General features: G+C 40.9%; 1 protein-coding gene across 8 annotated transcripts in view; it reads right to left on the bottom strand.

The window, feature by feature from the left end:
* The window catches only part of LOC104317856 (arylsulfatase D), a 112,736-nt gene that overhangs the window by 4,960 nt on the left and 87,073 nt on the right, over positions 1 to 20,703 (bottom strand). The window contains exons 1-12 of one of the 8 annotated variants that reach the window (XM_069770481.1): positions 18,054 to 18,338; positions 17,763 to 17,869; positions 17,396 to 17,550; positions 15,009 to 15,078; positions 13,963 to 14,103; positions 13,036 to 13,157; positions 11,993 to 12,115; positions 10,084 to 10,507; positions 8,932 to 9,068; positions 6,950 to 7,084; positions 3,753 to 3,915; positions 2,609 to 2,730 (exon numbers count right to left, since the gene is read on the bottom strand). In XM_069770481.1, coding sequence (XP_069626582.1) covers positions 2,609 to 2,730; positions 3,753 to 3,915; positions 6,950 to 7,084; positions 8,932 to 9,068; positions 10,084 to 10,507; positions 11,993 to 12,115; positions 13,036 to 13,157; positions 13,963 to 14,103; positions 15,009 to 15,061 — 1,420 coding nt within the window. In that variant the 5' untranslated portion in view covers positions 15,062 to 15,078; positions 17,396 to 17,550; positions 17,763 to 17,869; positions 18,054 to 18,338. The other 7 variants (XM_069770480.1, XM_069770485.1, XM_069770482.1 and 4 more) reach the window with 7 other exon arrangements.

Here is a 20,703-nt window from a genome sequence, read left to right as displayed (position 1 = left end):
TTTATTTTACTTCACTTTTTTTGAGAGCGTAACCTCCGCCTCCTCTGAGGCGTTCGTTTCCCGCCTGCAGCCCCGCGGCGGTTGTGGCAGTTGGCGGTGCCGCGCTGCCCCCTGGCGGCGGCTTCTCCGGCTGCTGAGGGGAGGCGGCCCCGCCCGGTGCCGGGGGACGGCTGGGGCGGGAGCGGCCCGGCCCGGCGGCCGTGGTGGGCTTCTCCGCGGGGCCCACCGCCGGCAGCGGGCGCTCACCAGGGCAGGGCCGCGCCGGGCAGCCCTCCAGTGTTCGCCTCCGTGTTTTGATGACGTTAATGGGCATAGTAAAAGAGGCGCTGCGGCAGCAACAGCGGGAGAAGATAACCCAAAACTAACTAAAACCGAGTGCTGAAAGGGTGAAGCCATGGGGTGGGCTCAACTAATCGTGAGGGACAACGGGCCCAGGAAGAGCAAAGATGCAGAGTGGTGGTTTACATGTCACTCGGAGATGATACGTTTTGGTTGTGCCCAAACGGAGAAAGGAATTAAATAATTAGTTGAGACAGCCAACATGTTGGCGTGGAGCACGTGCTTCAAGTGTGGCTTCCACCCTGGGATCAGCTCGTTCCGTAGCCGCGGTGGTATCGGGGCATCCAACTCCCCAGCCAGGGGGAAGCAGCAAGGGCCCCGAGCTGCCGAGACCAGGCCCGCCTGCTCACACCAGGGCCAAGCACCATTTCTTGGACAAAATGTTACCAGCATCTTTGCTCCAGAGGATAGAGAGAATGAGGAGTCCCAAGAGGAAAAAAAACCAAACAAAACAAAACCTTCCCTAGAGGACTTGAAGGTGCTCCACTCCATGGAAGAGCTGGATTTATGAAACACCCTTGTACTTTAGCATTTTCTACAATATAGCTCTTTGAGCACTGCACAGGGTGATCTGGATCTCACCCTGAAGGCATTAGCTCCTCAAGTACTGTATGGCTTGTATAGCTTACTTGTTTTTCCTTGAATGAAGTACCCAGATTTATCTATAGGGATCAAGAACCTAAAAATACCACCACAGCACCTGGCATCATCTCCTCACATTTAGTCCTTAGTCTCTTTCCTCCATGGTTCCTGTCAGCCGAGCGCAGTGACTTTCTGCGCAGGAGCCCTGCTTCTGTTGAACGTGCTGTGACAACAAGGGCCCTGATCTCAAGGTTAAACTGGCAGCATGACTAAGAGTTTGGTGTTGCAACAGTGGTATGTATTTATTCGTTGCCAACAAGACAGACAGCAAAGTTCTCAGCCGTTATCCTGATTCTTTCCTCTCTGTGTGTATCTAGGGGAACAGAGAAGTCAATTTTGAAATATTTGCAAGCACAGGTAAGTTTTGTAGTCTTCAAGTGTTCACTGAGCAAGTAGATTCTTGGCTTGATACTATCTGTACTTGATACTGTCATTGTATCAGAAAGGAAATAAAAACAGGCACAAGAAAGATCACCCAGTTAACACTGTGGCGTAAGAAGGATTTCCTGCTGGGCTGCCTAATGTTCTCTCACCCCATGGTCAGCACTCAAAGTGCTCTTTGAAGAGCCAGCTCCTTGTCAGTGTACCAGCTGAGTGTGAACAGCTGCTGATGGTGGAATGCCCTAGCATTTGTAACTGTTATCTAATTGAGGTCTCAAGAACTCTGTAATTCTCTCACTTCACAGATAGGGAAAGCAAAACAAAAATTAGAGGTGGTCATTCAAGTTTCTGAAGGATGGGAAGATGAGTAGGCATGGCCTACTCCATCAGCTCCTGCATTTCTCCACATGTGCAGAACGAAAAAACCCAAGTACAGTATCCCCATGAATTCATCAACTCACCATCACATAATCCAGTCACAGAAGTTGCAATTCATCTCAACTAACTTCAAGTTAATATAAGGGTGATTTTTATATCTGATATGGTCTCAGCTCCTTTTTTAGTCAGTGGAGAGAAACAGGCATGACTGATCTAGACCAGACGTGCTAATCAGAAGGTGGTGAGTCACACCCTGTAAACATCTGCATCTCTTTGGTGACTGTAAACCAAGCTCAGACCCAGGCACCTGTGTTTGGTTACACAAATGCCATCCTCCATTCCAAGTCCAAGCAGGAATAAGGACACAACTACCAGTCACTGGCCTGTTTCTCTTTTACACTGTAATGGAGGGTGACATCAGCAAAGATTGGGTGCCTGTTGAAAGCTCAGGAAAGCATTACAGCTGCAGTCAGCTTGTCTAATGCCACAGCTAAAAAACAGAAACAAATGAGAGGGCTATTGAAGACAAACGAACTACTGCTTAAGATAAAGACCTTGTGTGTGCAATTCCTTTTCTTCAATCTTGCACTAAAGCTGATCCTGAATGCTTTTGCAGCAAAAGCAATAGAAATGCTGCAGTGACAGGGAAATTTCTTGAAGCTATGCTACCCAGGAAGCAAACCCCTTCATCTCAAGGCAAGGCAGGACAGCTGACAACGAAGGCTTTCTGCACCTTACAGAAGAACCGAGAGTTTGAGACAATAGACTTACTCCGGATACACATACGTATGTTTTTACGTGATACTCTCTTGGAAGCTAGAGGTCATTACATCATCTGATCTGCAGGAGGGGGGATGGTTATACTCACTGTCCTTTTGGTGCCACCGCACTGCATGCAGAAACACACCGCAGTAGTGAAACATGAACTCATGCCCGGAGTGCTGAACTCTCCCCTGCAGCAAAGGCAGCAAGGTGCGCCCGTCGATTACCCTGATGGAGAGGACCGGAGTCACCAGACTGCTTAAAAATGTCAGTCTGCAGCTGGAGTGCGAGCAGTACTCGCTCTCCACGTATGCAGCATTAAAGATTTCAAGTGTCATTTCTAAACCAAGCTACTGTTGAGCTATTGAGCCCTGACATTTTTCATTGTGTGGATGGGTGGAGACCAATGATTAGCAGTTACTAGCAGTTTTTGCAATTACAGCTAGTTCACACATCCTGCCTGGGGAGATAAATTACCATTACTATAATTTTCCTGGGAGTGATAACCATAGTGAAGGCATGGTTCACAGCTTTTAATTTTGCTCCCCAAAATGGATGTCACCAAAGTCACTGATAGCTCTGTGAGCTTGAGGCTTTGTAAAAACAAAACAAAAATATGCCGCTTACTGCATTGACTAATGGTTTAGTTACACACCTCCAGTACTTTTATGCTTTTTGCCCAAATGGCTGAGCCACCCACGCTTTCTTGTGTTCTTTAGAGGAGTCTAATGTAGATGCTACAAATAGTTTACTACTGAGGAAGCGACTTCTCAGGTACTGGCAGCCAAATGCAGGCCATGTGCCATTTGCTCCACCTTCCCTACTCATGAAGAACCTGGCTTCCTAGTCTTGGAAAGGGCCTGTCCAAGCATTCCAACAGGACCAACCTGCTTTGTGATCTGTGCATTTTTCATAAAGAGTAAGATTAAAAGAGGGGGTTTTGTTTGTGGTTTTTGGTTTGGTTTGGTTTTTTTACAGTCATCCCAGTGTCCCACATCAACCGGAATGCCTTTTAGTGATTAGAAAACTGAATTAGCTAAACAACCCTTGATAAAGCATACTGTTTTCCTTTGCCTTTTCCATATAAGCAGACAAGATGGGGAAAGCTACACAGAAAGAAAGTTAGAGAATTACCTGGTTAAGAAAACCAGAATTTAACCTGTGGCTGTTAGGATGCATGACATATATAGTCAGCTTCTGTCCAAATCAAGAAAGAGGAGCAAATATGGTTTATGAAGCCACCTTTGTACCTGTCCTGAGGCACTACCCCTCCAGCTAGGTGAACCACTGTTGGGAAAACATCCATAAGGCTTGTCATTTCATTGATAACTGTCCCTGCAGGCAACATTCCTGGCCATCTAACTATTCCTGGGACACGGATCCCTCCTTCCCAGCCTCCCATTCCTTTTCCACCTGTTGGAGGAGAGAGTACCAAAAAAGATAAAAGAATGAAAGATATTAGATGTTTATCATGGATATATAATAAAAGGTTTTAAAACTTTTAGAATATTCAAACAACTTTAATGAAAACACATTAAATCCTGGAGAACAGTAGAATGACTCCAGTGCAAATTCTACTTTCAAAAATAAGTATTATTAACCTCTTTATTTTACACTGCTTTCTTGGGTGGCACATATAGCAACCCACTACTAAGCAGCATTTTTGGCAGAAGAGAAACAATTCCACCCTCTGACATTCTAACCTATAATGTTAATTGAATGTCATATCTGAGAATAATCTCCACATTCCCTAATAACAAGCCCAAGAAAAAAGTCTATTATTAATAAAAAGCAAAACCTAACTTGGTGTCAGTGGAATAGACATTGCAGCCCCACTTGGTGTCTGAGGAAGGGGGATTAACACAGGGCCAGCTTGGTTGTCAGACAGTTCACAATCAGAGGCAACAGGAACATTATGAAATGATTTGCAGTCCTGGAGAGCAGTGAGGGGAATTAGGATAATGTTTGATCACCCTCCAGGAGTTTACAGTCCCAGGGAACCACTGAGGTGGTCCCCAATGGAAGGGTGCAGAACCCATGCAGTAAATAGGGGAGTGCTCTGAATATGCCACAGTGATGAAGACTTTCCACCTACATTTCTGTTGAACTTGTCTTGAGGTAATCTGAAGAGTCTTTCTTAACTTGGTTTCTCTTGCATTCCTTAGTCATCTTCTAAATTCTGTGCTCCATGTATTGGCTCTCTTGCAAGTCAAAATATTCATTGTTTTGAATAGTATTTCAAAGCGAGAACCATTAACTAATTACAGATATGAATTATAGATGTCAAGGATATTGATGAAATAAAGTGTTTTAAAGCCAGAACTCCAAGTTGAGGGTCCAGTTGGAAAACAAAAATTGCAGAATGTTGAAGCTCAGGTACCTACATGACCTTTGCTCTGTTATTCCTCCTATCAAGGAGTCATTGCTGGAAAGCATTGTAGGCAAATTGGCAAACAAAACTTGAAGCTAGTTTATTAGCTCAGCTAATAAATGAGCAGTTGAACAGTGGTTTATACTAGCCGTTGGCTTTGCTAAGTAATGCTGGACTTTGCTATGGAGGAGATGTTCTCATAGTTACAGCTGAGAGGCAAGGTTCCCAGAGCTTAGTTTTAAAGGCTGCCAGGGTGGTGTGATGGATTATAAACAGGGCAAGTCCAGCTGCTTGTGCAATAATCTTTGTGCTATGTAAGATAACGGTATCTCATGCTTTGTTATGCACTAGTGGCTGTTCTCATTATTCATATGCGTGGCTTATCTTATCTTCTTGTTTATAATATCCTGTTAGCAGCAGCAGCGAGTTCTACAGATACTTAGGAATTAAACTGAATTTTTTAATCTTTTTTGAGTCGTTGCTAGTTAGTTTCAGTGGGATGCCCCCTGTTCTGTATGTGGACATATATGGGAATGCCTTTCTGTTATTAATATCTAAATTGAAATTCTATCTCCTCTTGTGTCCTCTCTAAGTAGGCATGATTTCATCATTGCCCTCTCATACTGAAATCTCTGCCTAGTGACATCCAGGTTTCCTCTCTGGACTCTCCTGTTACTAATATACTCGTGTTAGGCTAATAGAATTGAATTCCTTGAGTTAGGTTCTGAGCTATTCAAGTGAGCCTGTTGGCCTTTTTGCATCTGTTACTGGTATGAAAACTTCATATCCATAACTGAAAGCTAATTTAGCATTTAGGATTATTCCTGGATGAGATCCAAGCTGTATCAAACATAGCTTGTGTGGCTCATCAAGTAACTTACTACTACAATGTGCATTTTGATGCTGAGCGAGGTCAAGGCACCTGAATCTTCTTCCGTAGGGAAATAAGTGACAGGAGCAGTTTTCCGGCTTCATTATACAGTAAGTGCCAAGCTGCCACCGTGGCTTTTTGGGGCTTGGCAGTCTGGAGGGAGCACATACAAGAGATATGATAGATCTTCATTTCCATAGACCTTTTGACACTGTGTTGCAAGCCAGTCATAGATGTTTCTAGACTCTCATTCTATATGATAGATGACAAACTGGAAAACTATATCAAGAAAATAGTCATCATGATATCTGCCAGTGTTGACATCTGCCAGTGTTGACATAGATAATGGTCTACCGTGAAAAACAGAAGGCTGTTTCAAGTGAGACTCCAAGCAGTGTGTTCTGGGTCTGCGTCAGGGGAAGTTCAGATTGGACATTAGGAAAAGGTTCTTCACTGAGAGGGTGGTCGGTCACTGGAACATGTTCACCAGGGAAGTGGTCACAGCACCAAGCCTGTCAGAGTTCAAGGAACATCTGGATGATGCTTTTAGTCATATGGTTTAGTTTTAGGTAGTCCTGTGAGAAGCAGGGAGTTGGACTCAATGATCCTTATGGGCCCCTTCCCACTTCAGATATTCTATGAAACTACAACAATTCCAAGCAGTGCTTTGAGTTATGGAGTAGATAGTACACTTATGATATTTAAAGACAACATGGAACTAGAAGGAGGTACAACCATACTGGAGTCTAAAGAAAGGAAGAACGAGGGGGAACATAATAGCATTGAAACACATAATGACCTTGCAACAACAGGCTGTTGCAAGGAGGAAAGGAAGAATATCTTCTCTGTAGATTGGTGAACAGGGCAAGATCTGTTGCTTAAACTGCAGCAAGGAAATCAAAGGTAAGTACCAGGAAAAATTCTCCAGTAGGACAGACAATCAAAACTGGATTATCTGTGGAATCATTAGAGGTCTTTAAGGATAGGTTAGACAATAAAGCTGTCAGGGGTAGCTTTGGTGAAAGTGATCCTGTCTGGGGGCTGAAAGATGAATAGCTGATGCCCTGAATTTGCTCCAGCCCTACAATCCAGGATTATCATCCCAGCATATATCTTAGACTATATTTACTATCTGGATGTATTTTACTCTGTCATTTTCTTTTTAAGAGGAAGTCTTATGCATGTAGACACTACCAAAATTTTACCTTTATAGATCCCATTCCATCCACCCAACTGAGCATTTCCTCTGTGAGCCTCTAAGGATCCTCCATGATCAGATGCAAAATAAATGAATGTGTTATTTTTCAAGCCTTCTTTGTCAATAACATCCAGAAGCCTGCCTATAAACAAAGCAAAAAATCATAATTATGTCCGCAGATGCAGTCAGATTTTTTTAGGTCTTGACTCAAAATTCAGTGAAGACTGAATCTTTCCATTTACCTGAATGAGTTCTGTTATGAGCTACCACAAGCAATGCAAAGAGTACTCCTGCATTACAGAAATAATAAAAGCCCAACATAAAGCTGCTGACTGTGTCCAAAATTTGTTTGTAGTGTCTATAAAAAAGGAAAATAAAAAAATAAAACCAACTGGAAAATAATTTAAATGAACGATTCTTTTATTCAAGCTACTCAGAATACAGTCAGCTTTTTGCTGTAAATTTTCTGAGTCAAGGATTGTCTCCATTGTGTAGCCTCAGACATCTTGAAAAGCTTAAATAATCATGCTGCCTAGATTCCTAATCATAGAAAACTGCTGTGTCTCACCAGGAACTGAACAAGGACTCCGAGATCAGGCTGCATACTATTAACCAAAATCTCCTGATGACAGTGCTAAAAGCTTCACAGACTGTAATTCAAACCTAACTTCATAAGGAATGTTTTCAGTACTGATAGCATCAAATATTTATACAGAATGTGATTTATCTTTGATTGCTTGTCCTCATTACCTGATGCATCAAATGTATTCACCAAAACCAGCTTCCATAGCTACAGAAGCAGCAGCAAAAGCTGAAGTACACAAGGAAAAAGTATAAGCCAGTGATTAGCTCTTCTGCTCAATCTCTTCTCCTTTACAGACTTCCTCTGTCTCCTTGGTCAAAGTACTTATTTACCTTAACCAAAAATAGACACCTTCCTCCCAAAAGAGTTTAGATTGAGTCTAGGCTTATTAGTTCTGAATTAGACCCCAAATCTCTTACTTAGATGTCCAACCCTGGAGACTTCTGTCCTTACTAGCTGCCATCCTGTTTGGCCTATACACGGCATGTTCCTTACACTATCGGACTTCTACATGAGCACAGCTGGATAGCAGCTTGTGCCTGAAGGTGACTGGTACCAAAAGTTTGGAAGAGGAGCATGGCAGAGTCCTCTGGTTCAACTGGATCTTGCAGGAGTTCTCAGCCTGCCCATCAAAAGCAATCAGGCTCCTCTCAGAATACGATTTTGTAAACATGGTTACTGGAAGAAGAAAAGGTTCAGGGATTGAATATTGGCCTGGGCAGGAGGTGAATACTTTGTCAGTAGGGTCTTCACTTTTGACTAAATACAAACAGTAGCTATCTCCCTCCCTCCCATTGAAGCAGAAAGGAGCAACTAAGTAAGGCTTAGGTTTAAAGACCTAACTGGCGCTTGGAACCTAGATTTAGACCTAAGTGAGTCTTCATGATGTGGTGACTTCACACAATTTATTAAGTGAAACTCCATAACTTTTAAACTTGGCCTTTGCGCTAGGAAGAAGTTCTGGTTTCTGCTCCAAGGATTATTATTTGACAAAAATGAGCAAGTACATAAAACAACCAGCATATAACGTAATATTCAGCAGCAGCACCACTTATATCTTCTGAGACTAGACAGAGCTGGAGAAATGTTATACATTTTGATTGACAACATGATCAAGCACACATTTGATTATTTGACTGCATTTAACACTGCAGCACAGAAGTGTGGTGATTAAAAAAGAAAAAGAACAAATCCTTACAAGAAAGGTTAGAGCTTTCATCTTAAGAAAGAAAAAAAAAAAAAAAAAAAAAAGAGGTGCAGTAATGGTATGGCAATCTCTGGAGCTAACTGCATATCCAAGGCAAGTTAATTTTTTACATATGCAAAAAGGGAGTTCTGTGACCACCCCTTTAATTCCTTCTCTACATTCAAATAAATGATGGATTTTCTTCAAGACCACCACTTACCCACCATCCAGTCCATTTCCTCTACATTATCTCCATACAGGCCATGTCTGCTTCTTCCCTGAAACTTCTCTGTGGTAATGAGAGGGGTGTGAACATGTAAAAGGGAAACAAAGAGAAGAAATGGCCTATGCTTGTTTCTGAAATAAAAGAAAACAATAGTTATTTCTCTGTAAACTGTCAGTCAACCTGAAATAGAACAGTGGTGTTGTAGTGACTATCTCCATAAAAGTTATTATTGTGGTCTAAACCAAAAATTCTTGATTTTGACATCTTTGCATTTTTGAGGTTTTGGGAGACAGAGAGGATTAAAACACCCCCTCAAAGATTTTGGTTCTGTATTAAGACCAAAATAGTAATGGGCCCTTTCTTTTTCTGGATCCAAACTAGACATGTGTAGAAAATCAAATAAATAACTAAGAAAGTTCACGGCCAAAATACTGACACACTCTCAGAGGCAAGGAGAATAGGACTTGCTTGCTTAAAATTAACATGGATGTCACTGAACATCTGAGACATCCTCATGGAAGAGGCAAATATGACACTGCAGCCACAGGCCAGGCAGGATGTCCTATGCTCAAAGTTTTACAGAAGGTATCTATCTTACCCCCAATTTCCCTTAAAAAAACCCTGACAAGAATAGTATAATCTTATTCAGGGATATGCCCAGACTTAACACATGAATACTTTTAAAGACTTAGTGGCTTGTTCAATGCCAGTTGAGGCTACTGATAGTATTTTAAATGAAGGACACCCTTGGAGAACAAAACAAAACTCACTATCACCCTGTTTGCAAAATATTAACTCCATATGACACTTCTTATGACAGTCCATTCATCAGGCTAAGACAATTTTTCTGTTCCTACTGGCAGAAGGCCCAGTCCTTGGCCAGGACCCCTTTGCATCAGGTTAACATAACATAAACACACACAAAAAAAATCATCATCCTTTTCCTGATGAGCTGACAAGTTTTGTAGAAGACAAAGGACAGCAGTTGGATGCTGACAGGTAGGGGGATGCCAGAAAAGAACAATTTGCTGGCCAGCATCAGGACAGGCAGTTCAGCATGCCAGCTGCCTAACCCAGTGGTCTCTGACACAGTAATCACATTATTTTTTAAAATCCTTGAAATGCAATAAATTTTTTGTTGGTTACCTTTCAATGAATGAAACTGCCTCCTTCAGCATATTAGAAGTAGTTTTTTCTAGATTCATTGGTTGTTCAGTGATACCATGGTTTCTCATCAGGATACAGTTCCAGTACTTGGTGAAGCCATAGCTGGAGAACCAGGAGATGAAATACAGGAGACCACAGATAGCCAGACATATGATTATTTTCCATTTTACTGAGAATAAATTGGTAAGTTTTCCAATCAAAAGAGTAAGCACAGCAAGGATGATCACCTGTGTGTAGAGCCAATAAGTATCTTGCAAAGACTTGGCCAGTTCAGGGTCATCTGTGCCTTGACACTCATTCAAAAGGGTAAAAGGCATGCCGTAAAAATAATCAAAGCCATGATTTAAAGGATGGTGGCAGTGATCATGGCGGGATTTGCAGTTCACACCCATATGCCACTTCCCTGGAAACATAAAACAAAGATCTTAAATCCAACATTGTTAGTCTTTGGTGCCTGTATTTCTAATAGGTTGGCTGCACTCCTCAGTTAAGGTGCAGCCAAGGGAGGAGCTGGTGTGGAATGGGGACAGACCGTCAGGGAGTGATCATGCATTGGCACTTTATCTGCCTTAAACAGCTGGTTTTCCTCACCTATCTGTTAAAATTCCACGTAGGACAATGGTCCAACTCGGATGCCTCGCTGAATAAGAACAAATAGGGTTGCAATAGTTGGTGCTTATTATTCTTCATATAAGGTAGCCATTCATTAATAGGTAGCCTGATGGGGAGAAACTGGAAAAACCCTTGTGCCAAAAGAAACAGCCAAATGCAAAACTATGAACTAATTTACACACAAGTTCTATCGGACCTTCACAGTCCAAGAACAAATTTTGGGAAGAAGGTGTACATACTGGCTCTGTGTGTCTATATCAATCCTAAAATGAGTAGCAAAAATAGGCCATTGCAATTATCCAGTACAATTGGACATATCAGAGTATGTCATATACTGATAACCTTAATGAAGTCATATTACAGAGCAGTGTAATTATCCTGACATCGAAGGACAGACAGTCTATAGCCATGGGCTTAGGGGCCATTAGCTAGACAAGTTAACTTTTGAGAACTGCTAACCAGTTCTGTGCTCATGTATATGAATGTAGTTTACAGTATAAGCCATACCAGACTGCAGTGAGCTGGGGAAAGTTCATCCCCTTACACAGGCTTGTGTGCAGTCGGTACATCACCAAGACTCACTTCAATTTAGGAACTAAATGACACTTCAGTGTGCCAGAGCTAAGCAGAGGTGTGAAAATCACAGTAATTACAATTAAGCACACGAAACCTTTGACTACATCAAAAGAGTTTAAAAATGGGGGGTACTTGAAAGACACATCCTTTAATTGCTGTTCAGGCAAAATTAGCAGAGTTAGTAGGATTTTCTTGAACATGTATTCTGATTCAAAACCCACTGAAGTCAGTGGGACTATCTCAGCTTTTTTGCAGAGTTGCTTTTGCAGAAAATGAAGGCACTTTTAGGATCTTAACTGTGATAATAAGCAGGCTGCATAAATAACAGAAAATCTAGCCACCAGATGTAATCAAGACCACTGTGGTGTCTGGGTACCAGCTGGCAGACAACATTTTCCTGTTCTAATGGATCAGTGAATATCTCTGTTGGTTCTTCCTAACACAACCTCTACTGGGCAAACAAGATTCTTTCCTTTGCATTTACTTCTGTTTGCAGTGTACACCTATGTATTCTATAGATCCTCATTTTGGATTTATTAGATACCCTATGCTGACATTGGGGCTTGTGGATGACATTCTAAAAAACCCTGCTGATTCTGAAAGTTACGCATACAAGAAACTCCAGTTTAACTGATCCTACAGAAGCAGCCTTATTTGAATAACAAGGAATGAAAAGGCAGCAAGTTGCTATGTCTCATACCTACAAGTGCTGTAGAATAACCTTGCTGCTGCAGTATTCTGGCGAAAGTAGTTTCATTTGGTGGGAGCCCACCAGAACACCCGTTCCAAAAAAGAACCTGCCGTTGAGTGCCGGATGCCATGCCTAGAGAGGAGTGACAGTCTTTAAAATAAACCAAGCCAGATTTCAGATTTTCAGTCTTCTCAAATTGTTCTTTCTAATGAATGGGACTCAGTTGCCTAAGCCTAGTGCCTTTTTATAAGCCATTTAGTATGCCCTGGGATATTCTGATTGACCCCTAGAAGGATGTCTCCTCCAAGTCCCATGCCATCTGCTAGTCCAATGCCAATGCCTCAGCTATGCTGGCGTGTCTACAAATGGAACTGAGATGCCGATGTTTGGACATCAGGCAACCTCTTACAACCAAAGCTCTATCGATATAATGTTAAAAAAAAGGAGGGCGGGGAGAAAGATTTTTTTTTTTGGTAGAACAAAAGGCTTACAGAGTCAGGGGTACACACTTCTGAAATGTACAGTTCATGATTAGATTTCTTCTTTAGCAAGTCAGAATGACATCAGAGGAGCTACACTGGTTATTACTGCTGTATGCAGTGGCTGAAGTTTTCTATCATTAATTTACACAGCTGAAGTAAATCTGTGTGATTTAAATGTTTTAAACAACATTATTGTTGAGAACTATTCCACAGTCTGACATATTTCACTTTGAAAAAGTTTGCCAGGATATTAAAAATATTACACTTAATGTGATCTTAATACCACTGAATATAAAGTGTTTATGCAATTTTCTTCATGTTTCTACCTCTGGCTGCTTTGTGCTGTTTGGATTTTCATCCATTTCTGTGCTGTCATTTAGCCACATTAAATGTGCTTTATGTGGGGATTTTCCCATAGAAATCAGTCACTAAATCTAGTCACCTTTATTTTTGCCCATCTCACTGAGACCCCAAATCCTTAGATTAACTAATCTTTAAAATGATTTAAGAGGATTTTTAATAGCAATAATGGCTAGACAAACTGCAGTGAACCATTGAGAGAGGCCCAACCTGATCTGATGGGGTATCTGCCAGTCAGGAAAGCTGCTCTGCTTGGAGTACAGACAGCAGCTGCAGCAATGTGCTGAGTAAGTCTCACTCCATCCTTTGCCAGGCCATCAATGTTAGGGGTCCTAAAGACAAAAATCCCATCTCTGATAAAATGTATTACACAGAAGTTCATGGTATCCCAATCCTCCTAGTTTCATCTAGGATATCATTATCAAATTTACAAAAATCTTTGTTTATCTACAACTCAACTAGGAAAGCTCTGTGTTATATATTTTTTGAGATACCTTAACTCCTTAGGAATGAATTTTCCATGGATACCTGTGTTTTTATTAATAACTAAAAAGAAAAAAGACCAAGAACAATAAAAGGAAAGGTATTTCAGGTCTATCCCACATCAAAAGCTCATGCAGCATAGTGAAAAAGGTTCCATTAATAGATACAGTACAGCACAATTTCCAAGACTATAATAAGTTGAGTAAACACAGCATATATATACACAATCATTCTATCAATCAATCTATATACAGATTGATAAACTGCACTAGGGATAAATATATCACATAGACTAAGATGTCATTTCATAAGAAACCTACTAGAATTGTTAGCTGATATTAGTCCTTCATATTTCAACCCTGGAGTTGTGGACATTTATAGATTATACACATGCCTGACAAATACAGCGGACAGACACATTCACAAAGTTCTGACTGCATTAGAAGTCCAAGAAAGTTGCTCAAGCATGCCTGTATAATTATTACTCCAGTCTGAATTACCGTAGAACATTTATTTTATACATGGTTTGAAAAGAAGTGTATCTAGATAATATTAGAAAATTCATTATTAATGGATTAGTTTAAGTGTCATCAGTGTTTTTTCCACTGAAGTTCACCAGGAAGGGACAATTTATTTCGTAGAATACATTCTTACCTTATTGTATCATTGCCATAGCAACCCATATCTCCAATACCAAGATCATCAGCCAGTATCAATAAAAAATTGGGTTTTGAAGGATTTGATACACAGGTTCTTGGAAACAAGCATAAAATTAGCCAAATATTTAGGCAGCTCCTGAAATTAAAAGTAAAGAGGTAATATTACAAAAACATTTTTAAGCTTTAGAATAGACTTTAAACTATTATTCTTAAAGATTTATGAGGACTCCTTATAGATGCAAACAGCTACCAAATACTGCCAGCAGATGGAGCTCCAGAATATTTACAAAAGTTCTTGAGTTTTCTAAAACCACTAATTATTATTTTTTTTTTTTATTCACACAGGAATTTTGTGTGTGCATTCCTTTATTGAGGTTTGCACTGATCTCAGCAGATGTTTGCAGTAGAATGAGCGGTTGGATGCTTGCAAGTCTCCTGAGGTACCCCTTAGTACGGGGGTGTAGGACACTCCTGTTAAAGGCTCCTGGAACGAGTGGGACAGGAGCGTGGTGGTGGTTGGTGTGGAGGCATGCTGGTCATGATGGCCATGGATTGACTGTTGCATCCATTGTACCCAGTGCTACACACAGCATCTGGAAAGTGCTGCTTCAGCTGTGGGACCATCTGCAAAATGAAGGTTGCAGCAATGGGCTTAAACTTGGTTATCACCCTAGAAGACCCTAAGAATATCTCAGCACGTCTTAGTTGCTGAAGGTGTTTGCAAGAGGCAGCTTACAGGTGTTCACCTGAAGTGAAATACATATGCTAGAACATATCTACTGGCTGCTAGTTCATTAATAGACACTGCAATATGATAAATGCATAGTAAACGTACTATACTATATGTTACGTATACTCCTAAACCTCCATGTCCTATAAAAGTAGGGTAAAAGGCCTTGAAATACCAATAGATGTAAACCTGTATTAGCTGCTCTTCGATTCTCAATGAGGTTGGGGGGGGGAAGAGAGAGATCTGTTTACATTTTCTTAATCACAACACTTAACAGCCAGGAAAGACCCTCAGCAAATATCTTTTCTTACCATTGTTTTCCCTGGTAAACTTCATGGTTTTCCCTTGTGTGAAACAGGTACATAGTTGGTCACGTAAATTCTGGTGGAAAAAAAAAAAGAAAAAAAAAAATCAGAGCCCAATATCTCTGGTGATCTTGTCTGTGAGGTTGGTCATTAACTGCCCTGCATTACTGCAATCATATTGCCACTGCCCACCGCTGGCTACAAAAGAGGTGGGCTGAACTACGAGGGCTTGATTAGACAGTCCCTACCTTCCCGAACGCGTGCGTGTAGAGCCCCGCTGAACTGACACTGCAAGGCAGAAAGACCACTGCCGAGGACAGGTAAGGTCAGGCCGCACAGCACCCAGTTTTGCCAGATCTGGCCTGTTCCCAGCCGCCAGTAAGTTTGGAAAAAAGGCTAAATGCCCATGGCTTTAAACAAGTGTTAAAGGCGCAAATTACTCAATACATGCACAGAACTGTTGGTGTTCATTGATAGGAAGGGTTTCACTATTTTACAACTGAGGTAATGATAATTAAAACTAGTATCTCACTTTTACTTAACCTCAAATTATCTTGAAGGTCCAGGAAAAGAAATTAACCTTTACTGTGAGCTTTGAAACTACAAAAAACACCTCAAAGAAAAGCCGTCCTGAAGGGACTATAATGTTCTTAGGTTTGGATGCCATCTAGTACATTCGAGGAGGTGTTTCTGTCTGAATGTTACTAAAAACTGTCCAGAAATATAAATATGATTATGATTATTTCCTTAAATGACTCCAAAGCTTAATGCCATTTATAAATTTAACAAGCCAGTTTTTCTACCTGCCAAGTCTAGTTGTCAACCTGGACTTTAAAAACCTAGAAATAACCTTTTGGTTTCTAATTATTTTTTTTTTTCTGGCAAGGCAAATTTTATGAGTGGAAGCAATTTCCTATACTTGCTGAAAGAGAGAGCACACCTAGTCGCTTTGGACAAAGAATGGCTTGGGAAATCCACTCCTTTTCCTTATGAATGGCCACAGGCTAAGGGATCTGCAGAAAACGTTGCACTGGAATCAGGTAAATAGTCATGCAGAAGTACATGGCAAACCAGCTCCATCGGGGACTGGCATACACGCTCATCTTTGTGGTGTACCCTGAAGTAAATTAGAGATGACATTCATTCCTTCACTGTGAAAAGAGATAAAAATCTGAAATATCCCATCCATGCAAAATCCCTACTTTTCCACACTTCTTTGTTTCAAATCAGCACAAGAACAAAGATGTCAGCTCTATTAAGGAACAGATTGAAGCCAATAAGAATATTTACTTTCTATAACAACTAAAAGCATGTTTGTAAATATAAAGTCACTTCTAAACACAGAGAACTGAAAGGTTCCATCTTGACTGATGAAAGACTTGTGGGGGGTTTTTTCTCCAAAATCAGCATGTTCTCCAGTGTGAAAATATAGCATTTTCTGAGAGAATTTTTTTCTGCCTTTTTTGGTACATAAGCATTACAGTTACCTTGAATGTCTGTGGGATATGAAACTGGCCAGAGCAGAGTATAATCCTGCCCTATGCATTTCAAAGGATGAGCCACAGGTTAAAAAAATTGTAGATGCTGTTCTTCTGACCAGGAAAATAGCATAAAGAGAGTCAGAACCTGGTGTCTGTTGATGATTTTTCCAAGTAACATCTAGGTGCTTGTTTGGCTATGGCTGAGATCATATGGGAAATAAGGAAAAAAAACCAAACCAAACCCAAAAACTTGATCTCTGTTAGTTGTGGAATTTTCTGTAGGGTTGATGACGCTTCCCCTCTCTATTGATAAGATCCTGAAAGGCAGTACTGAGAGCTCATCCTCCCTGCCCACTGGCTGAGTCAGGGATTAATGGGGAAGCAGCAAGATCCCTCTGACCCAAAGCATTGGCTGTTTGAAGCAAGACCTCACTGCAAATGCACATGCAGAAGCCTAATATCATGCTTTGTAATACAGCCTGCTTTTATATGAAGCAAAGGACTACGAGGATCTCAAATCTTTTATTCGTATGGTAGTGATGCCTCAGAATCACAGCCTGACAGCAGTTCTCCCGAAGCCACGATGAACTATGGCCCCATAGGACAGAGCTGAGGTGGTGATCAGGCAAGTGCATGAAGGCATTAACCGGCGAGAAGGAAGAACTAGCAACGGCTCTGGTCTTTACCTATAATGGGAATGTCTGTAGGTTGCTTTAACAATGGAGGCAGAGCTCTGCCTTCCCAGCAACTGGTAGGCAGCGTTGTGTTTAAAGGGCTTGGGTTACATGATTAAGCCAAAACTATTGCAATGAAAATATTTGCAGCCTACGCTGAATAGCTGAGGATCATCACAGCCCTTGTGAGCTGTAGTGGAGCAAAGGAACTAGACAGATCTGGACATCTAAGAAATACCTTGATTTCCTTTGGGCCTTGATAAGCTTTCCAAGCTGGTACGACAGCTCTGCAGCCTTCTGCTTTCTCCCCCCGCAGTTCATGCGGCACAGCCAGCTGGTCCCAGCAGGCACATTCGTACATAGACAGAGACTTTGTACAGCCCCTTAGGAAAGCTGTGAATTTTGAACCGGGGAGTTGCAGTGGTAGTATTAAAGATATTGGGGTGTTCATATCACTGGCAGCAGCATGATTAAAATTAGTGCTTCCTGATTTACTGCAAGCCATTTTAGGAACACTAACCTTACTGAAGGGCGGGAAAAAAAAAAATCAAACTTGTTTTAAAAACAAAACAAAACCACACAACAACTTAAATATGCATATTCACCTTTTTGTGTTAGGGGCTGATTCCTTCTGAAAGCAGAGCTCTTACTGACATCGCTAGGAGTGTCATGAACGCAGTACTGGGCCCTAGGCCTTGTCCAGTTTCCTTAGCTGTTAAATGAAAAAAAATGACTTAATCCATAAATCTAACATCAGCCTCTAGAAATCAGCAGAGTTACTTACAGAAATCCAGGAAAACATCAGATAGTAATTCCCTCTGTAAGCTAGTATACCACAATAAGTGATCAAGAATAATAAAAAAGGCCAACCCCTTTTAACGATGTGGAAAACAAACCCTCGTCTCAATTATTCTTCTTGCTCTGAAATCCCTCTTGCTCCTTCGTGCACTGAGCAGTCCTGATCCCCTAAGACGCGTGGGAGGAAGCGGGCTGGGACTTGCTCCTTTTCCTCTGACTCTCCCTTCCCCCGGTCTCCAGCACAGAAACCGCCTGGGATCCCCGCCAGCAACCACCAGCAAACTGAACTGCCGTGCAGGTTTTACATGAATTCCAGGCAGAGAACAAAGTCCTTATTCTTGAAATACTGGCACAACATGGCTACTGCCTTTGCTAGATTCCCTATCCAGTTAATCCTGTGCAGATTTGTATAAAGCCTGTCACTGCTCTATTTCAGTGCCTCAAAAGAAAATAACACAGTACTCGGAGCCCTGGGGTTTTGTTTCTCCCACCCTACTTTTCCAGCCTTCCAGGCAGGATAAGAGGACTAGCTTGTCCTCCCCCTTTTCTTCTGTCACATTGTCTTTTCTTCTTCGCTGCATTTACAGGAAAGGTAGACCTACCTGTCCTGAACATATTAATTGCACTTTCTTTGCCCAACCCCAACGACTGAAAATTTAGCATTCCCCCCCTTCTTTCAGAACTTAAGTCTGTTATAATACACTTTACACTTCAAAAGGGTCTTAGAAAGGTCTTAAGCAATTACTTAGAGGAGCTATCACCTATTTGTTGACGTTTTAGTTCTCCAAGTTATTTGAATACAGTGAATGCTGAATTTAACACTGTGTTCTAGAGAAGTCAGTAGGAGTCAGTGAGGTGGAAAGATGAAGCAGCTTAGACTATCAGATTTGTATAATACACAGCAGGGATAATCATGGTTGGAAGCAGTTTTTTTATCTGTTGACCTCCTTGAACTTATGACTATACCCAGTTATTTTTATAAGTTTTCAAATTGGGTTACTTCTACTCATACATATTTGACTGTAGTACTTATTTTGTATGATTACTTAACAGCTTGTGATGCTTCTGATGCAAAGATTTTTCTTGAAAAAATTATATTTCTCAAAGATTATGTTATGCCTTGGGAAAGATGGATCTTTAAATGTTGTCAGCCTTTCTAGACAGTTTACATCTTTCTCACCACACGATCACCACTGAAGATGTGCCCATGCTGTGGCTGGCATGCCTTAAAAAACCAACCAAACAAAAAGACCAACCAACCCCAAACCCCCCACACCTTTAAATTTTTTCCTGATAACAAAACTCTGGCTGGAAGCAGAGGAGGCATTCTGCTAGCACAGACCTTGCATCCTGTTTCTCACCACTGTGTTAGTGACCCAATACAGAGGTAACAGCTGTGATTACTTATTATCTTCAATAGAACTAAGTTTTAAACCAACTTTTTTTTTTTTTTTTAAGAGAAAGAGCTTTGTAACAATGAAGCAGAAAGGAGATGATTTTTATATCTGCATTTTGAGCCCTGCAGTATTTCCTCCTCTTATGCTAACTGTTTTTTCACTGTGCCTGAGCACAGGAAGCTGCTGTTTACTCACTGCTGCATACAGGCAAATTCTCTGCCAGCAAAACCTTGCTTTTTGAGTCAGGGTGATTTATACTGCCACTTTCATCTGTTTTTTTGCACATGTCTGAGTACTAAAAGCAAACTCTGGTATTTGTATAGTCCCTTCTACCTTTGACAAGTTTTCAGAGTGAACTTATAGTAGTGAAAACCATAAACATTGAAATGACACAAACAGAAATTTGTAAAATTGTTTCTATGTCACACTTACAAAAAAAGACTAAGAGATAAGAAGAAAATCATTAATCAACTAAACTGGCTGAGCAAGTAAAACATTTGCAGGGGTACTCCGTGGGCTGGGGGGTGGGGACAAAAACCAAAGTAAAATAATCTGTTTCCATTTACTCACTTCAACCCCCAAGTTCTTTAGAGTTCTAGCAGCATGCTTATAATAAACTCTGACTTCATCCACTCCTGCAAAAAACCCAGTCGTTAATACAATTCAAAGCCCTAAAAATCTCTGCAATTGCACTGCTAACTTCAGTGTGAAGTCACATCTCCTTAGAAAGTCTGGCTAGGATCACACCACTGCAGGATTTTTGGTTTGTTTGGGTTTTTTTCGAGGCAGTGTGTGTGTGTGTTGTGTTTTGTTTTTTTTTTTAACTAGTATTGGCAAAACCCCTTTTTACAAGTTATAGTTTGTAAACCTATGTGTACTGCTACCAAATATTTTTGAACATTAATTCCAATATGACTCTCAAATGAACATTGTTTTTCTGGAACTGACATTGAAACAGTGCAAGCTATTAATCCAAAACATTGTTTATTGGCATCTTATATTCAATAAAATTGCTGTTTGCCAAATTAGTATGCACCAGGACCTCTTTCTGAATAGCAAAATGCTTTTCTCTCTTTTGCAACTGTTGCAGAGTTATACTGGACTTCAACATTCTGTACTTCGTACTGTTTGTGACATATATTATTGTTACCCAGCTAAAGCTGCAGGTCTCTTCAAAAAGCTATTCACAACTTAAGGACGATCCCTCACTAAATCAGATTCAGTCTGTCTCAAGTGTTGTTCAACATCTCAACATGATTACTGCAGAGATAACAGAGAAGTACAGGAAGCAATAATGACACAAACTACTATATTTGGATAGAGCACGACCATCATCTGTGGACTACAGGGG

Source organism: Haliaeetus albicilla, chromosome 25 (genome assembly GCF_947461875.1).
Source record: "Haliaeetus albicilla chromosome 25, bHalAlb1.1, whole genome shotgun sequence".
NCBI lineage: Eukaryota > Metazoa > Chordata > Aves > Accipitriformes > Accipitridae > Haliaeetus > Haliaeetus albicilla.
The sequence above is the reverse complement of the archived record's forward strand: the minus strand, read 5'-3'. Positions and strand labels throughout refer to the sequence as shown.